Raw genomic sequence first — 15,582 nt, forward strand, 5'->3', positions numbered from 1 at the left:
TTTCCCTTTCAGCACTTTGAATCTATCATGCCACTCATTTCTGACCTTCAGGGTTTTCTGCAGAGAAATCTACTGATAGTGATAATGGGGTTCCCTTATAACTGACTCTTTGTTTTCCTCTTGCTATCTTTAGAATCCTTTCTTTATCTTTAAATTTGTCATTTTAGGGAATTCCCTGGCAGTTGAGTTTTTAGGACTTGGCACTTTTACTGCTGTGGCCTGGGTTTAATCTCTGGTTGGGGAACTGAGATCCTGCAAGCTATGTGGCACAGCCAAATAAGATAAAATAAATTCATCATTTTAATTATGGTATGTCTTGGTAGGGGTCTCTTTGGGTTCATCTTGTTTGGGACCTTCTGTCCTTCTTGTACTTGGTATCTGTTATCTTCTTTAGGATTTGGAAGTTTTCATCCATAGCTTCTTCAAATGCACTTTCAATTGTTGTTCTCTTTTCTTTCTGTAACACCTATTATGTGTCCGTTGTCATGTTTGAAATCATCTCATAGATCTCATATGTTGCATTTGTTCTTTCATTGTCTTTCTGTCTGCTCTTCTCATTTAGTGATTTCCATGATTCTATCTTCCAAGTCACTTATTTGTTCTGTGGCATTTACTCTGCTATTCATTGGTTCTAGATTTGTTTTTCATCTTGACAATTATATTGTCTATTTTTGATCGGTCCATCTTTATAGTTTCTAGTTCATCGTTTGGTGATGTGCATTTCTATCGACACTCTTAATACCATTAGCGTTTTATTATCTCCTTTTTGAACTCAGGGTCTAGCAGACTGATGAGCTCTATTTTACTATTTGTTCCCCTTGTTGTGAGTATGATTGGTATTGTGGTGTCCAGAGCCTGTACTGCATGTGAAGCAGGGTGTCCTCTCCGTTCCGTGGCTGTCACTGCCCTGTCAGGGGCGGGGTCTGCTCCCCGCTTGGAGTGGTAGAGCTGAAGATTGTGCTACACTGAATCTCTGCACCAGTCTCACTCCAGGCTGTGGCGTGGAGTGAATGGGGCCATGATATTCACCCTTTTGGATTGGGAAGTGCCGCTGTCCAGTTACGTAGAGCTCTTTCTTGCTAACTTGGTTTTATAGCCGTTCTTCTGCCAGTTTTCAGTTAGTTTGCTGTGGGAATTGTTCCACATATGGAAGTTATTTCAGTGTGTTTATGGGGAGAGGTGAGATCCACATCTTTCTACTCTACCATCTTATTCCCTTTCAGCCTTGGCATTCTTGAAATGTAAGTTTTAGAAGTGAATTATATAAAGTAGATCACTGAAGGAAACACCATGAACACATAATAAAAACAGAGAAGGATAACCTGGGGGAAAGTCAAAAGAAGAAACATCTTCCATCTTTCTTCCAGGATGGCAGGGATGATCAGACAGACTGTGTGAGTTTTAGGGGTCCTATAAATAGTACCCCTCTTACACCTGGGGCTTCCTTGGTGGCTCAAATGGTAAAGAACCTGCCTGCAATTCAAGAGACCTGGGTTCAGTCTCTGAGTCGGGAAGATTCCCTGCAGAAGGAAATGGCGACCCACTCCAGGACTCTTGCCTGGAGAATTCCATGGACAGAGGAGCCTGGTGGGCTACAGTCTATAGGATTGCAAAGAGTTGGACATGATTGAGCAACTAGCTTTTACTTTCTTATACCTGAGTTTGTAACCAGTAGAGAGAGAGAAAAAAATGTTCAGGGACATGGCTTTAGATTGTCAGTCAAGGCAGGCTTGTGAAATACTTTAGAAGTAGAACTAGAACTTTCCATCTAATCCAAACACAGCTGAAGAAATGCAGGTCCCTCCACCCAACTCACAAGGCAGAGAGCAGTCTGGAATGCACGCCCACCTTCTGCAGAAACACTGGCAGACAAAGAGTGGAAGGGTAAGGAGTAAGATATGCCCCATCCTTTCTTCCAATTTCACTAACTAAATAAACTCAATTTTCCTTTCATGTAGAGTGATGAGTAGGTAGGGAGAGAGTCTAGGAGTGTTTCTCTAGGGAAGGCCTTCTACATTGGAAACATGAGGAATGAGGATTGAGTTCCCTTCAAGAGACTAAAGAGAAGAGTTTTGAATTAGTGGGAGATGAGGGATAATTGGAGCTATTGTGCTGAACTAGGATAGGTAAATTTTGCAATCTTCAAAAAGTCCTGATAACTCCGTCGTTAGCAGTGTGTTTTATTTAGCCAGTGTGGTGTGTTGTAAGAGTAAGTACAGGAAAGGCAGCGTAATGTGGTGAGAATGCATTTGTGTATCACACTGCCTGGGTTTGACTCCCTGATCTGCCGCTTGCTGTGTGACCCTGAACATATTACTTAACCACCCTGTGCCTCATTTCCTAATCTATAAAATGGGGATAATGATGGTACCTAATTCGTAGGATTGTTTGAGAGGGTTAAATGAATTAATATATAGAAAGCATTTTAGAACAATGTGTATCACAAAGAAAGCACTATCTAAAATACACATTATTAGAGACTTACCTGGTGATCCAGTGTTTAAGATTCTGTGCTTCCAATGCAGGGGGCATCTGTTTGACCCCTGGTCAGGGAACTAAGATCCCACATGCATGGCCCACACAAAGAGTATACATAATTAATGTTCATATTGCTGTGTGAGAATATTATTTAAACTGTAGATATATAAAGGCAGTGCATTCTGCGCAATTGAAAAGAGCTCTAAGGAAAAAATGCAGTGTTGGCAAAATCAAATGTTCTGTCTTCTTTTCCTTCATTCTGCCTCTCCTATTTTTTAGGAGTCCAGTAACTCCACTGCTCGAAGTTCTACAGCCTATGCAGGTCTCCTGTGTTAGCAGGCCTTCATTCTTATGATGACTGTATTTTCTATGACAAAAATTGGGACTCATGCTGAGAAACTATGAAGTAGATAGGATTTGGTTTGCAAGTACTAAGAGTGTGAATCTATAAACTTCATTTTCCTCATAAGTGAAATGGGGATATTGCCTTGTACAATACAGCCATAATTGGTAACTAAAACGTGGATAATGATACCTGAAAGATTTCCTGTGAAAATTGGAGTCTGTTCTCCCAAATTTGTCACTTCTTATTAGTTTTCCCATCCCCTAGATAAAAACTGAAATCCAATGTGTACTGTGTATGTAGGAGGTGTTCCACAAACGCTGATGAATTGAAGCTATCCAAGCTTTCTGTTAACTGATTAAAGCATTTGTTATATGATGTGTATATATAGTTAAGTCATTATAACTCATGTGCCCTGTGGAGGTTTCAAAATATGTCCATATGTTTTTACTTAATACCTTTGTAATTATGCCTGTGACCAGAATGCAGTCTCATCCTGGATCTTTACACGGGTAACTCCTTGTCATTTGGGTCTTAGAGTGACATCTTATCAGTGTCTTCACTAGTGAGTTTTATCAAATATTTAAATAAGAAATAACACCAATTTACTTCAAATTATTCCAGAAACTAGAAGAAGAGGGGGTATTTCCCACAAATTTTGTAAGGCCAACATAACCCTGATTTTATAAGGCCAACATTGACAAAGATATTATGAAGAGAAAATTATAGACCGATATCCTTCATGAACATACACATAGAACAAAAGTCCTAAATAAAATGTTAGCAAATTGAATTCAACAGTACATAAAAGGATAAGACATTATTAATTAGATCTTCTTTAATGTTTTTCAAGGATATAAATTAAAGATTGAAATTCCTTTATTACTACCTCAGCTATTCAGATAATGCTCCTTTGACTATGATTCCATGTGGAGCCTGGGCTTTCCTGGTGGCTCAGTGGTAAAGAATCTACTTACCAGCGCAGGAGATGTGAGTTCGATCCCTCATCTGGGAGATCCTCTGGAGGAGGGCATGCCAGCCCACTCCAGTATTCTTGCCCAGGGAAATCCCATGGACCGAGGAGCCTGGTGGGCTACAGTCTATGGGGTTGCAAAGAGTCGGACACAACTTAGCAAGTAAACAATAGACAACAACACCACCATGTGGAGCCTGGGTCACAGGGGTCTAGGATTCATAAAGATTACAAATATTTCATTATGCCATTGTAATTTGGGTCTTTTATCAAGAACTAAGGTATATTTTGGATATGAAAGTAAAAGTATTTTGCAATATTGGCTAAAGTGTATTTTGATTCCAAAGTTTTCATTTTCAGCTTTGGTGTTTTCATAACAGACATTTTCTTTGTTTTGCAGATCAAGATATTTTGGAAACTATATTAATAGACAGCTATATCTTCCCAAGTACCACAATAGTAAGTGTATAACTTTTATATAATTAGCTGTCACATGAGTGTTATTTAGAAAGTACTAAAAATAAGCCTTGGGATTTAAATAACAAGTTTGTTTAATGCTAAGACCTCTTCAAAACACAGCCTTAACTCTTTCCTACTTCCAAGGTTCTAATAGAGATCCTACCCCTTTCATTTCAGTGAACATGCCAGAAATTGTCCTTTTTGAAATTTATTTTTTACTGAATTTTTTTCTAGTTTGCAGTCCTTTTCTATCTCCCAGTTTAACCAGATGATGTGAAAATAGTCATACTCCTGCTCTCTTGAAAAATAATGGAATGGGAAATACTGCTGTTAGATATTCTTTGTATTCTATTCCTCTCTGTGTTTCCCCTTGGTAGCCAGATCATTTGAACAGTCTTATCATTGTGATGCTATATGATTTCCAAGACAGAAAATTTCAAGCTCGTCTCCTTTCTGGTAACGAAGAGTCTATAGCAGAAGTTCTAGAAGTGGAGAACCTTCTTAACAGGTAATTGTAAAGGTTAAAAGGATGTTTTACATGAATTCGTTATTAGTATTTCACTGGTGAAATAGTATACAGTATAATGTGTGGATAAGTGTTAAAATTTTATAGAGAAAATATATACAAGTTCATAAGTTTTCTTGAGTTCCTTTAAAAACAGATCTTGAACAAAGTAAATAGTCTACTTAAATTCAAGTTGTTTTGAAAGCTTGAATTGTAAGATCCAATTTGTAAGTATTTGGAAAATCATGAAAAATTTCTGACAATTTTTAGCACATATATAACTTATACTTCATTTGAAACAGCTATTATTTATTTACTTGGCTTTGTTTACAGCTCTTAAACTAACATGTATCAAACAAGAAAATTCCAATTAGATAAGAACCCACCACTTTGCCAAATTGAAAAAAGAATCTACAGCTTTTACAACTTAATGTCAGTAGTTAAGAGCAAAACTAACATATTTAAAATTTGTTTTCCTTTTACCCTAAATATCAGCAGAAGCCTAGCATGAGGACAGTAATAGCACCTACCTAAAAAGGTGGTTGGGAGAACTAATTAAAGTAATGTAGGTAAAATGCTGAGCTAGGAGCCAGACACGTAGTACGTGATAGTAGATGGTCATTCATTAAATGCTACTATTGTTAGGGCTGCAGGATCCTAGTTCCCCAACCAGGGATGGAACCCATGCCCCCTACTGTGGAAATGCAGTGTCTTCACTGGACCAGCAGGGAAGTCTCCCATGCTCTTAAGCCTTAATAGAAAGCACAACATAGCAAACAACAACAATCCTGTAGGAAGATGTTTACCTGGTGAATAATCTGAAACAGTTATCATATCTCATTTTATATTGTTATGGAAAACTCAGTTTCATTTTGAAGGTTGAGACCAAAAGAGTCACTGAATGGAGTTATAGTAATAACTTACCTTTATTGAAGAACACTTAATATGTATCAATCACTATTACAAGAAGCTCTTTACATAACAATTCTTCCAAGTGAATATTGTTACCAACCTGTATTTTTACTCAGAGGAAAACTGAAGCACAGACATGTTAAAGGAACCTGTCTAATGCCATAGAGCTAGAAAGAGAAGTGCCAGAATTCAAATTCAGGAAGGCTCTCTAGAGAACTTCCCTGTAGCTCAAATGGTAAGGAATCTGCCTGCAGTGCAGGAGACCCAGGTTCAATCCATGGGTCGGGAAGATCCTCTGGAGAAGGGAATGGCAATCCACTCCAGTATTCTTGCCTGGAGAATTCCAAGGACAGAGGAGCCTGGTGGGCTACAGTCCACAGGGTCCCAAAGAGTCAGACAGGACTGAGTGACTAACACTTTCACTTCAGAGCTCAAGATTTAACCATTTATATGCTACTGTTCCTTCCACTTAAGATAGTGAATCTTGGGTAAAGTATGCTAGACGATGACAGATATGACATAGTAATAGGTCAGTTGTAGCCATGAGAAATTTGGGGATGGAGAAAAGCAAAAGCAATTGAATGTATGTACCTTAGATATGCAAGGATCTTGCTCCTGTTTACTACATAGACTCCTGGGCAACCACTTCACCCCCCCATACCCGTACTAGGCAACCTGCCTCTGAGGATGGGTACTCAGGATGGGTGCAGATACACTGGAGAAAAAGTGGTGGGGCAGTGTGCTTTGGGACAAGCTCTGCGTTTCAGCTTTCCTGAACTGCTTTCAGTTTCCGTTTGTCTTAGGACTAAGGAGGTTTTCATGGAAATCTCAACTTAGTGCGCGTAATGAGAACTGCGGTTAGGCTAAAGCAGCCAGGAAAGCCACAGAGCTCTAACTAAGTAAGAAAGACCAGACTGTGGTTTCAGCAGCAGCAGATTCTTAGCTGAGAATGCTAGCAAGGCAGGTAGGAAATAGGGCAAGCAAAGACCATGGCTCACGAGGCCAGAAGAGCCAGAAGATATTATTGTCTAAGGTTCCTGATTCCTTAGATTTTTACCTTTCCTTGTGATACATACTGTGCTACCTCCTGCTGGAGGAGGTTATCTGGTTACATTCCTGTCAGTGCAACAGAAACTACCTGAACCAATCAGGCTTCATAAAATACAGATCTTATTCCCACATTAGTAAGTTATTTTATATCCAATTCATGCTATGCTCAATTCATAATATGTTATAGGAGAAATGTGTGTATTTAGTGGTTGAATTGAAGAGAATAGTAGTGTAATATACTGGTATAGGGATAACACTGAGAAAATCCATGTATAATTAGAAAGATAATGCTAAGAAAATACATGTATAAAGATAACCTAGAAGGTTTTAATCAAGAATCAGAGCTTTCAAGTAATAGAAGCTATTTTCAGTTAACGTGAGCAAAAATGGAAAATGTTCTTAAATAGATCCTGGAATGTCTCATGCAATTCGAAGACTCAGGAAGAGGATGAAATCAGGAACTGGAAAGACGTCAGGATTTTCTTTGTCTCTTTACCTTTTTATTTCTGCTTCTCTCTTAATATCTGCTTCATTCTCCTTTTCTCTCCTGATCTGCCTTCTCTGTTTCTAGCCTACAAGGAAAAAGCCTTACTGCTGCACCCCGGGTCTTAAGCTTACTTGTTACACTTGTATGTTAGTTTCTTCATTTAGATTAATTTATTATCTCTACACCCAGTTCTAAATTCTACCCTCTTCCAGGGAAGTTGATTGGCTCCTCGTGGGTCAAGTGCATTCCCTTGGGCCAGTCCTCCATAGCTAATGGAGTAGAATTTTGAACTCAGAATGTTGGAGGCCAACCTCTATAGACCACCTGGGCCTTGGGGCTGGGCAGTATTGTCCCCAGGGCAGTAGAATCATTTTAAGCTTGAAGTATACCTTAGTATGTTTCTACCAAGACGATGAAGACTAATTTTAAGAGGTGATAGAAGAAGCAGTTATTTAACAAGAAACTGAATGAGAATCATTTTCTCCTTATAAAAATTGTATTTGATCTTTGTTGTTGTCTGTACCAGAGATCCTTGTGTTTTATCACTCTGTATACCAACTGGTATCTTTTTCTTTGTTTGTTCATGGCTCTAGGGATAGAATCCAAGATGAACCTATTATCATTCATTTGTTTATTATTTTTGGCTCTGCTGGGTCTTTGTTGCTGCATGGGCTACTCTTTAGTTGCCGTCCGCAGGCTTCTTATTTTGATGGCTTATCGTGGTGGCTTCTCTTGTTGTGAAACACAGGCTCTAGGGTGCTCAGGCTTCAGTAGTTGTGGCCCATGGGCTCAGTAATTGCAGTTCTTGAGCTCTAGAGCACAGGCTTAACAGTTGTGGTATGTGGGTTTAGTTGTTCTGTGGCATGTGGGATCTTCCTAGATCAGGGATGAACCTGTGTCTCCTGCATTGGCAGGCAGGTTCTTTACTGCTGAGCTACCAGGGAAGCCCTATCTTTTTGATATATGCAAGGGCTTTAAGAATTCATTTCTTGTACAAATGCAGCTATCTTTGAAATAGTGTGACTGGATTAAATAAAAGGAGACCACAGCTTCTTCCTTTCTTTCTCTGCATGCTTCATACTAGCCCAAGAATCTGATTCTGCCAAATAATTTGTTGGACTTTGGTGAGGCAAAACTAGAAAATGCATGGTGAAATTAGAAAATGGGCAGTGAAAGACTGGAGAAGCAACAGGAGAGGAAAAACTGAGTAGCCCTTCCTCCCAAATCACCCAAAACTATCCTGTTACAGGCAAGGCACCACCAGCTTCTTAGATATTTCCCTTGATTCTTCTTTCCTGCCCTCCCCGGTGCCCTTGCCATACCTATTACATCAAGTTCTGTAACTCCAGTTGGAAGCCATATGCTGAATGTGTCTACTTGGTTCCATTCCACTCCTACTATCCAAACCCAAGCTATTTATAATCTGTCCCTTGGACTACTGCAGTAGCTTCTTTATTTCCTGCCTGTAACTCTTTTTTCACAATCTCTTCCATAGATAAACTGGTCTTTTAAAAATGTAGTTATATAGTCATGACAGAGTGTCTTGGATCAAACTTATTCATTCCTCCTACAAATAACTGTGCGTGCTAAGTCGCTTCAGTTGTATCCAACTCTTTGCGACCCTATGGACTGTAGCCTGTCAGGCTCCTCTGTCCATGGCCTTCTCCAGGCAAGAACACTGGAGTGGGTTGCCTTTTCCTTCTCCAGAGGATCTTCCAGACCCAGGGGTGAACCCACATCTCTTCCATCTCCTGCATTGGCTGGCGTGTTCTTACCTGGGAAGCCCTTATAAATGACTAGATGGACAAAATATATGAGGCAAAGATTTTGGACATTAGACAAAAAGCAGCACAGAAATTTCATCCTTGAGAAAATGAAAACAAATGAGGTGAGCCCTAGAATAGTCCTGGCTTTATGCTTATAGGTACTTTCCAACTGCTGTTCAGGAAGGATGATCTCTAGAGAAAACTGTAGTCTTACTAAATTAAGAAAACAGAGACCAGAGTTTGGATATGATCATTTTTCTTCTTGATTTTATTAATGTGGTAAGGTTATTTACCTTGAATGATTCATGAATGTTAAAACCATTTTTAACTTTCATGGATTTGGGGGATAAATCACATTTGCTTAGATATTCCTTTTCTTCTATTCCCAGTTTTCTTACTCACATAATGCTTAGAGTTTCTCATTTGCCAAAATGCTTCTGAACACTTGTTCATGGGGTTTTATCTCTCATATTCTTTCCACCCCTTCTTTAGAAACTCTTAGCCCATTTTACTTACTTAGTGAATATTGTGAAACAGTTCTCAGTATAATGTCTGATTTTTTTTTTTTCCCTATGGGAAATTCAAGCAGTTCACTGAAGATTATCTTTTGGCATTAAGAATATAATTTATATCTAAAGAGAGCCACAATTCTTTTGTGTTAGGCATTACTAATGGCACTTCAAAACTTGAGATATTTTGAGAATTCCCTGGTGGTCTAGTGGTTAGGACTCAGTGCTTTTACTGTGGAAGGCCTGAGTTCAGTTCCTGGTTGGGGAACTAAAATCCCACAAGCCACGTGGCACAGCAAAAAAAACAAAGACAAAACCCACCACCACCAAAAACAAAAAACAAAACAAAAAAACCCCTTGAGATCATTTGTTCTTTGTATATAAAATTTCTGACAATTTTAAGCTAAAAAGGAACAAAACCCATTTCTTTTAAAAAAATAAACTAAGAGAAAATGGTGTACTAGGTAGGATTCCTTTTTGACAACCAGACAGGAATCCAACTCAAACTTCTCTTTGCCAAGATTAGGCAAAAGAGAAACTTTATTATAAAGTATCTCACCAAAGAATTGCACAGTGAGACTTGCAGGAAGGACGTTGATGTGCTTCTGCTTCTGCTAACCACATCCTGTGTTGAGGTCCTTTAATGGACCAGAACCTGGTGGTCCGGAGTCGATGATAAGAAAGTAAAAGAGAGAGAGAAAGAGGCTGATATTCCTTGGTTTATGCAGAAAACCGATAAAGTCCTTAGACACAGGGCTTGTGTCGCTCACGAAGGCACCTGGCGCCCTCTCGAGGGGGGCAAAGGGGCAGTGCTCCTTGTCGAGAGGGGCTTAGAAACCTGGTCAGGAGAATAAGCATGATGGGTCTCTGTGCTCCAGAGAATTAGCCTGAGAGAGAGAGAGAAAGAAAGAAAAACACGGGGACCAAAGCTCTGATGGAGCAAAGGTGTTTTATTTAACATTGTCTGAGTATTTATACTGTCTTACAAGGTAGCTATTTTCAGCAGAGATAAAATAAAAACTTACAAGTTATCAAGGAAACATGAAGTCATCCATATGAAAGAGAGAGGGTTGTAAGTAATCACTTTTACCTTATGGTTCATAAAAAGGAAGAAGTTCATAAATAGTTACTTACCACCATATGGAAAAACTAACAGAAGATGCATGCATTCCTAAGCCCCCAGGAGTAGTTTGCTACTCCACTTAATTCCTGAATATTCAGGAATTAATAAGCGACAGAGGATTCATGACAGATCCAAAACAGCACGCAGGAAGCCTCCTATTAAATGCTTCCCGACAACCCTGTGACTCAGGTACCCTCAGGACTCTCTTCCACTCTGTCTCTGCCTCTTTGTGTGCTTTAGCTTCATTCTTACATCTTTTTCTGTTTGTAGAATGGGAAACCTGGCTGCTGTCAACTCAGGAGCTTTATATTGTACAGCACCAAAAACCAGAAAGACTGACTTGGCTCTCTGTTACTACACACAAAAATTCACTTGACTGGTTTGGGTCAAGTGCCCACCTTCTGCCAATCACCTGTGGTCAAGGAGACAGAGTCAGTGCGCAATACCTCCCAGTGATTTAGGCCATAAGATTAAAAAAGAATTATTGGGTTTTCATTTTATGCTAACCAGTTCTTGTTTTTGTTTCCTGTTATTTGTAACTATAAGATATGAGATAATCAGAACTGGGAAGGACTTGATACCAATTCATGAAAGCTCCTTAATCTTGTCAAGACTACACTCTTGCCATCTCTGATAACACAGACTGATCCATAGTGAGTGCCTGCCAGGCATGGTACTTGGTGACACCCATGGTACTAAGTGAAATTCACTTAGTTGTGTCCAACTCTTTGCGACCCCATGGACTATACAGTCCCTGGAATTTTCCAGGCCAGAATACTGGAGTGGGTAGCCTTTCCCTTCTCCAGGGGATCGTCCCAATCCAGGGTTTGAACCCAGGTCTCCCACATTGCAGGCAGATTCTTTACCAGCTAAGCCACCAGGGAAGCCCCATGATACTAATCCCTACAGTAATAGCAAGGTAAGCTGATCACATTCTACAGATGAGAAAACTGAGGCTAGTGAGAGTCAGCATTGTACCTGAGGTCACACAGCTAGTAAGTGACTGAGCCTTAATTTAACTTCAAATTTGTCTGACTCTAAGCTCTAAGCCCTTCACCTTTACTACATAAAATTTGTCTTTCAACCAGCAGTTGTTATAAACAATTAAGATATACAACTATACAGAGACAGCAAAACCTGAAAAAAAAAAGAAGCAGAATTATTGGGTTTCCATTTTTAAAAATTTGGGGGGATTCCCATTTTTAAATATGGCAAATTTTAACTTTAGATTTCAAAAATTTGAAATAGAATTATAGAGTATTATAATTCTAAATCTAATTGTTAATTTTTCAAGTGGAAAATTGATAGTCTTGTCTTCAATGCAGTAGTTACCAAGAATGGATTTTCTGTCTCTAGTTTTAAGACAAAATTGGCTGCAGCATTGGCAAGATGTCGAATCAAACATGATGCCCTTTCAATTTACCACATTCTTCCAGAAACAGTTAGGAACCAAGAATTAAGGGCCTCTACTTTGCCACTTTATGCTTGGATAAATACTTGTAAAATCAGGTAAGAGTTCTAATCAAATTCTTTACTCAAGTCATTTGCCTTTCAAAATAATGTGATAAAAGTATTACCTTTTTAATGGATGAGGGGCTCATCTGAGGGAGTGAGTGGGAATTATAGTTTTGTTCAGGATTTTATCACCAGGTTACCAAAAGTAATTTAATAAATGTGTTAACTTTTTTGTCTCTAATTTTTTTTGACTTACTGATGGCTTAAATTATAAGTTCCATTGGATGCAGTATATGCAATGATAATTTTATTTATTATAGGAAAAAGATGCTGATATTAAATACATTTTTATGTATTATATTTGTAATTATAACCTAATATTATGTATTTACAGCCCTGAAGAAGTTTATTATACTTTGAAGAAAAATGGCTATAATAAAGTCAAATCTGTATTGCATATTGATAATAAAGTCTTTGCTGTGGATCAACATTGCTATGATGTCTTAATTTTTCCATCTCATCTTAAAAGTGATCTTCTAAATATAGATCTTTTTAAAGATTATAAACTTATATTTCAGGTAAACAAAGTTTTACTTTCACTGTGGTTCTTAATACTGTGAGTCTCTCAATAATCCTGCTCACCCAAAGAATTTCTCTACTTAAAAATAAAACCTAAGAAATTGATTATATTTTGTATAGGTTATCAAGGAGGTTTATAAGGCCTAATTTCCACATAGAAATATAAAATTAATACTGCTACATCAGTTTTCCTGTTGTACTTTGGCATCTTTGCCCCATGTGAAGTGGGCGTATTGTAAGGAACATATTCTCCTTCCAAGACACCATAGATGGGGGAACTTGTATTGCTCATAGCCGAAAAGCTATATTTTTCTCTCCCAAGGGAGGATTCAAGAGAAGGCATGGTGATTCCCTTTTCTTTTTTGGTTTCTGGGGAAGATGCTAGTGCCATCCTGCATTTGAAAATGCAATGTGTAATATGTTCCTATTATCTCTTTACTATAGTCTTACAGCTTTGATTTGTAAGATATGTATAATGGCTGTCAATACAGGAAGAGAATGTGAGTTATAATGGTATTTCAATAGAGTGAAAAAGAAAAGTTTCAAGAAATTGAGTTAAATTAATTTTTATGTCCTTAGATTCCAATTCGTGCTTCAGACTCACTTTGATCTTGTAAGGTTTATACCTTTACAGTACCTGCGTTCTTGGGTAGTGTCTCTTGGCTTTATCTTGTGGTGACATCCTATTGAGCACTGAGGTCGGTTGCATAAACTCATCTGCTTAGCCCGATTTTTAAACTTGTCAACCATATTACTTTTAATCTCTGTGAGCTAGCAGCCAGTTAGATGACAATGTGATGGGGAAAAAAGAATGGCAGTGGCAGATGAGTACATTTTCATGAAAGTTTAAGAATGGGAACTAAGGCAGGACACCAGTAATCTATTAATCACATTTGGGGAGTTTGGCATTGCCTTATCACTATCAGTTCAGTTCTGTTCAGTTGCTCAGTTGTGTCTGACTCTTTGTGACCTCATGGACTGCAGCACGCCAGGGTTCCCTGTCCATCACCAGCTCCCGGAGCCTACTCAAACTCATGTCCATTACATCGGTGATGCCATCCAACCATCTCATCCTCAGTCATCCCCTTCTTCTCCTGCCTTCAGTCCTTCCCAGCATCAGAGTTTTTTCCAGTGAGTCAGTTCTTCACATTAGGTGGCCAAAGTATTGGAGTTTCAGCTTCAGCATCAGTCCTTCCAATGAATATTCAGGACTGATTTCCTTTAGGATGGACTCTTTAGATCTCCTTGCAGTCCAAGGGACTCTCAAGAGTCTTCTCCAACACCACAGTTCAAAAGCATCAATTCTTCAGTGCTCAGCTTTCTTTGTAGTCCAACTCTCACATCCATACATGACTACTGGAAAAACCATAGCTTTGACTAGACGGACCTTTTTTGGTAAAGTAATGTCTCTGCTTTTTAATATGCTGTCTAGGTTGGTCATAGCTTATCTTCCAAGGAGCAAGCGTCTTTTAATTTCATGGCTGCAGTCACCATCTACAGTGATTTTGGAGCCCCCAGAAATAAAGTCTGTCAGTTTCCATTGTTTTCCCATCTATTTGCCTTGAAGTGATGGGACCAGATGCCATGATCTCAGTTTTCCAAATATTGAGTTTTAAGCCAACTTTTTCATTCTCCTCTTTCACTTTCAAGAGGCTCTTTAGTTCTTCGCTTTAAGGGTGGTGTCATCTGCATGTCTGAGGTTATTGATATTTCTCCCAGCAATCTTGATTCCAGCTTGAGCTTCATCCAGCCTGGCATTTCACATGATGTACTCTGCATATAAGTTAAATAAGCAATGTGACAATATACAGCCTTGACGTGCTCCTCTTCTGATTTGGAACCAGTCTGTTGTTCCATCGCTATATAATAGTTAAATGATAAAAGTCATAATTTAAGCTAAACCAATTTTGTTTGTTAACTTTATAAATATAAACATATATACATATAAATTTATAAAGTTTATAAATATAAACTACTAACTTTATATTTAAACATATATTTAAGGTGTTTTAAACTCAGAATGGGTTAGGTAACGTCAAGATTTCTGCCAATACCTTGTTTTACCTAAACCCTTTGAAATTCTAATCATACTCTTATCTTGTAGGACAAATCTCGAAGTCTCGCTGTCCATTCTGTAAAGGCTTTATTAAATATGGATGATGATATCTTAATGGTCAATACAGGTTCTTGGTACACAGTTGCCCATATGTCAGTCTTAACAAATAATAATACCTCAAAAATATTTGTGTGTGGAGTACAATCACAAGCTAAGGATCCTGACCTGAAGAACCTTTTCACAAAAATGGGATGTAAAAGTATGTACAAATATTTATTTGCTTGGTGTTACGTTCTATAAGACTTAGAAATGTTAAAAATATTTGAATTTATTTTTTTAAATGCAAAACTCTGTATATGAAATATATTCCTAAAATCCCCACTATATTATATCAGACTACTGTTGCTTAATATTGGTTAAACAACTGCAGTTTAAATTAATGAATATATTAGCACTTTGGTATATTGCTTAACGTTCAGCTACTACATAATTTGAGGTTCAAACAATAATTAAAGTAAGTGGTAGAAATTGTCATCTCTTAATACATAAGAACACAATCACAGGAGCAGTTAAGGGACAAAGCTAATATCTAGGACCAGATTCTAAGTCCTTGGGCTTCTTATTTTTAAAAAATGTTTCCATTGGATCAAGCCGTGACAAAAGATAACATTTTATTATAGGTTCATTGGAGCTGGAAAACTAATCTTTTGACAGATTCACAAGGTCAGAGAGACAATAAGTAGGATTCAGGGCTTAACATGGAGAGGTAGACTGTAAATTCCCAGGATTTCATTGGAGCACAGAAGTACACTCTGGGTAGTGATCAGTCCTTTGATGAAGTAAAGCCCAAATTCCAGTCATCTCAGTTCCCAATTGAATTAAGGTGA

General features: G+C 38.3%; 1 protein-coding gene across 1 annotated transcript in view; it reads left to right on the top strand.

The window, feature by feature from the left end:
- The window catches only part of NSUN7 (NOP2/Sun RNA methyltransferase family member 7), a 48,407-nt gene that overhangs the window by 9,833 nt on the left and 22,992 nt on the right, over positions 1-15,582 (top strand). The window contains exons 3-7 of the mRNA XM_013964602.2: positions 4,195-4,253; positions 4,631-4,761; positions 11,962-12,114; positions 12,455-12,638; positions 14,744-14,954. Coding sequence (XP_013820056.1) covers positions 4,195-4,253; positions 4,631-4,761; positions 11,962-12,114; positions 12,455-12,638; positions 14,744-14,954 — 738 coding nt within the window. The remainder of the gene's footprint in view (positions 1-4,194; positions 4,254-4,630; positions 4,762-11,961; positions 12,115-12,454; positions 12,639-14,743; positions 14,955-15,582) is intronic.

Source organism: Capra hircus, chromosome 6, assembly GCF_001704415.2.
Source record: "Capra hircus breed San Clemente chromosome 6, ASM170441v1, whole genome shotgun sequence".
Taxonomy (NCBI): Eukaryota; Metazoa; Chordata; class Mammalia; order Artiodactyla; family Bovidae; genus Capra; species Capra hircus.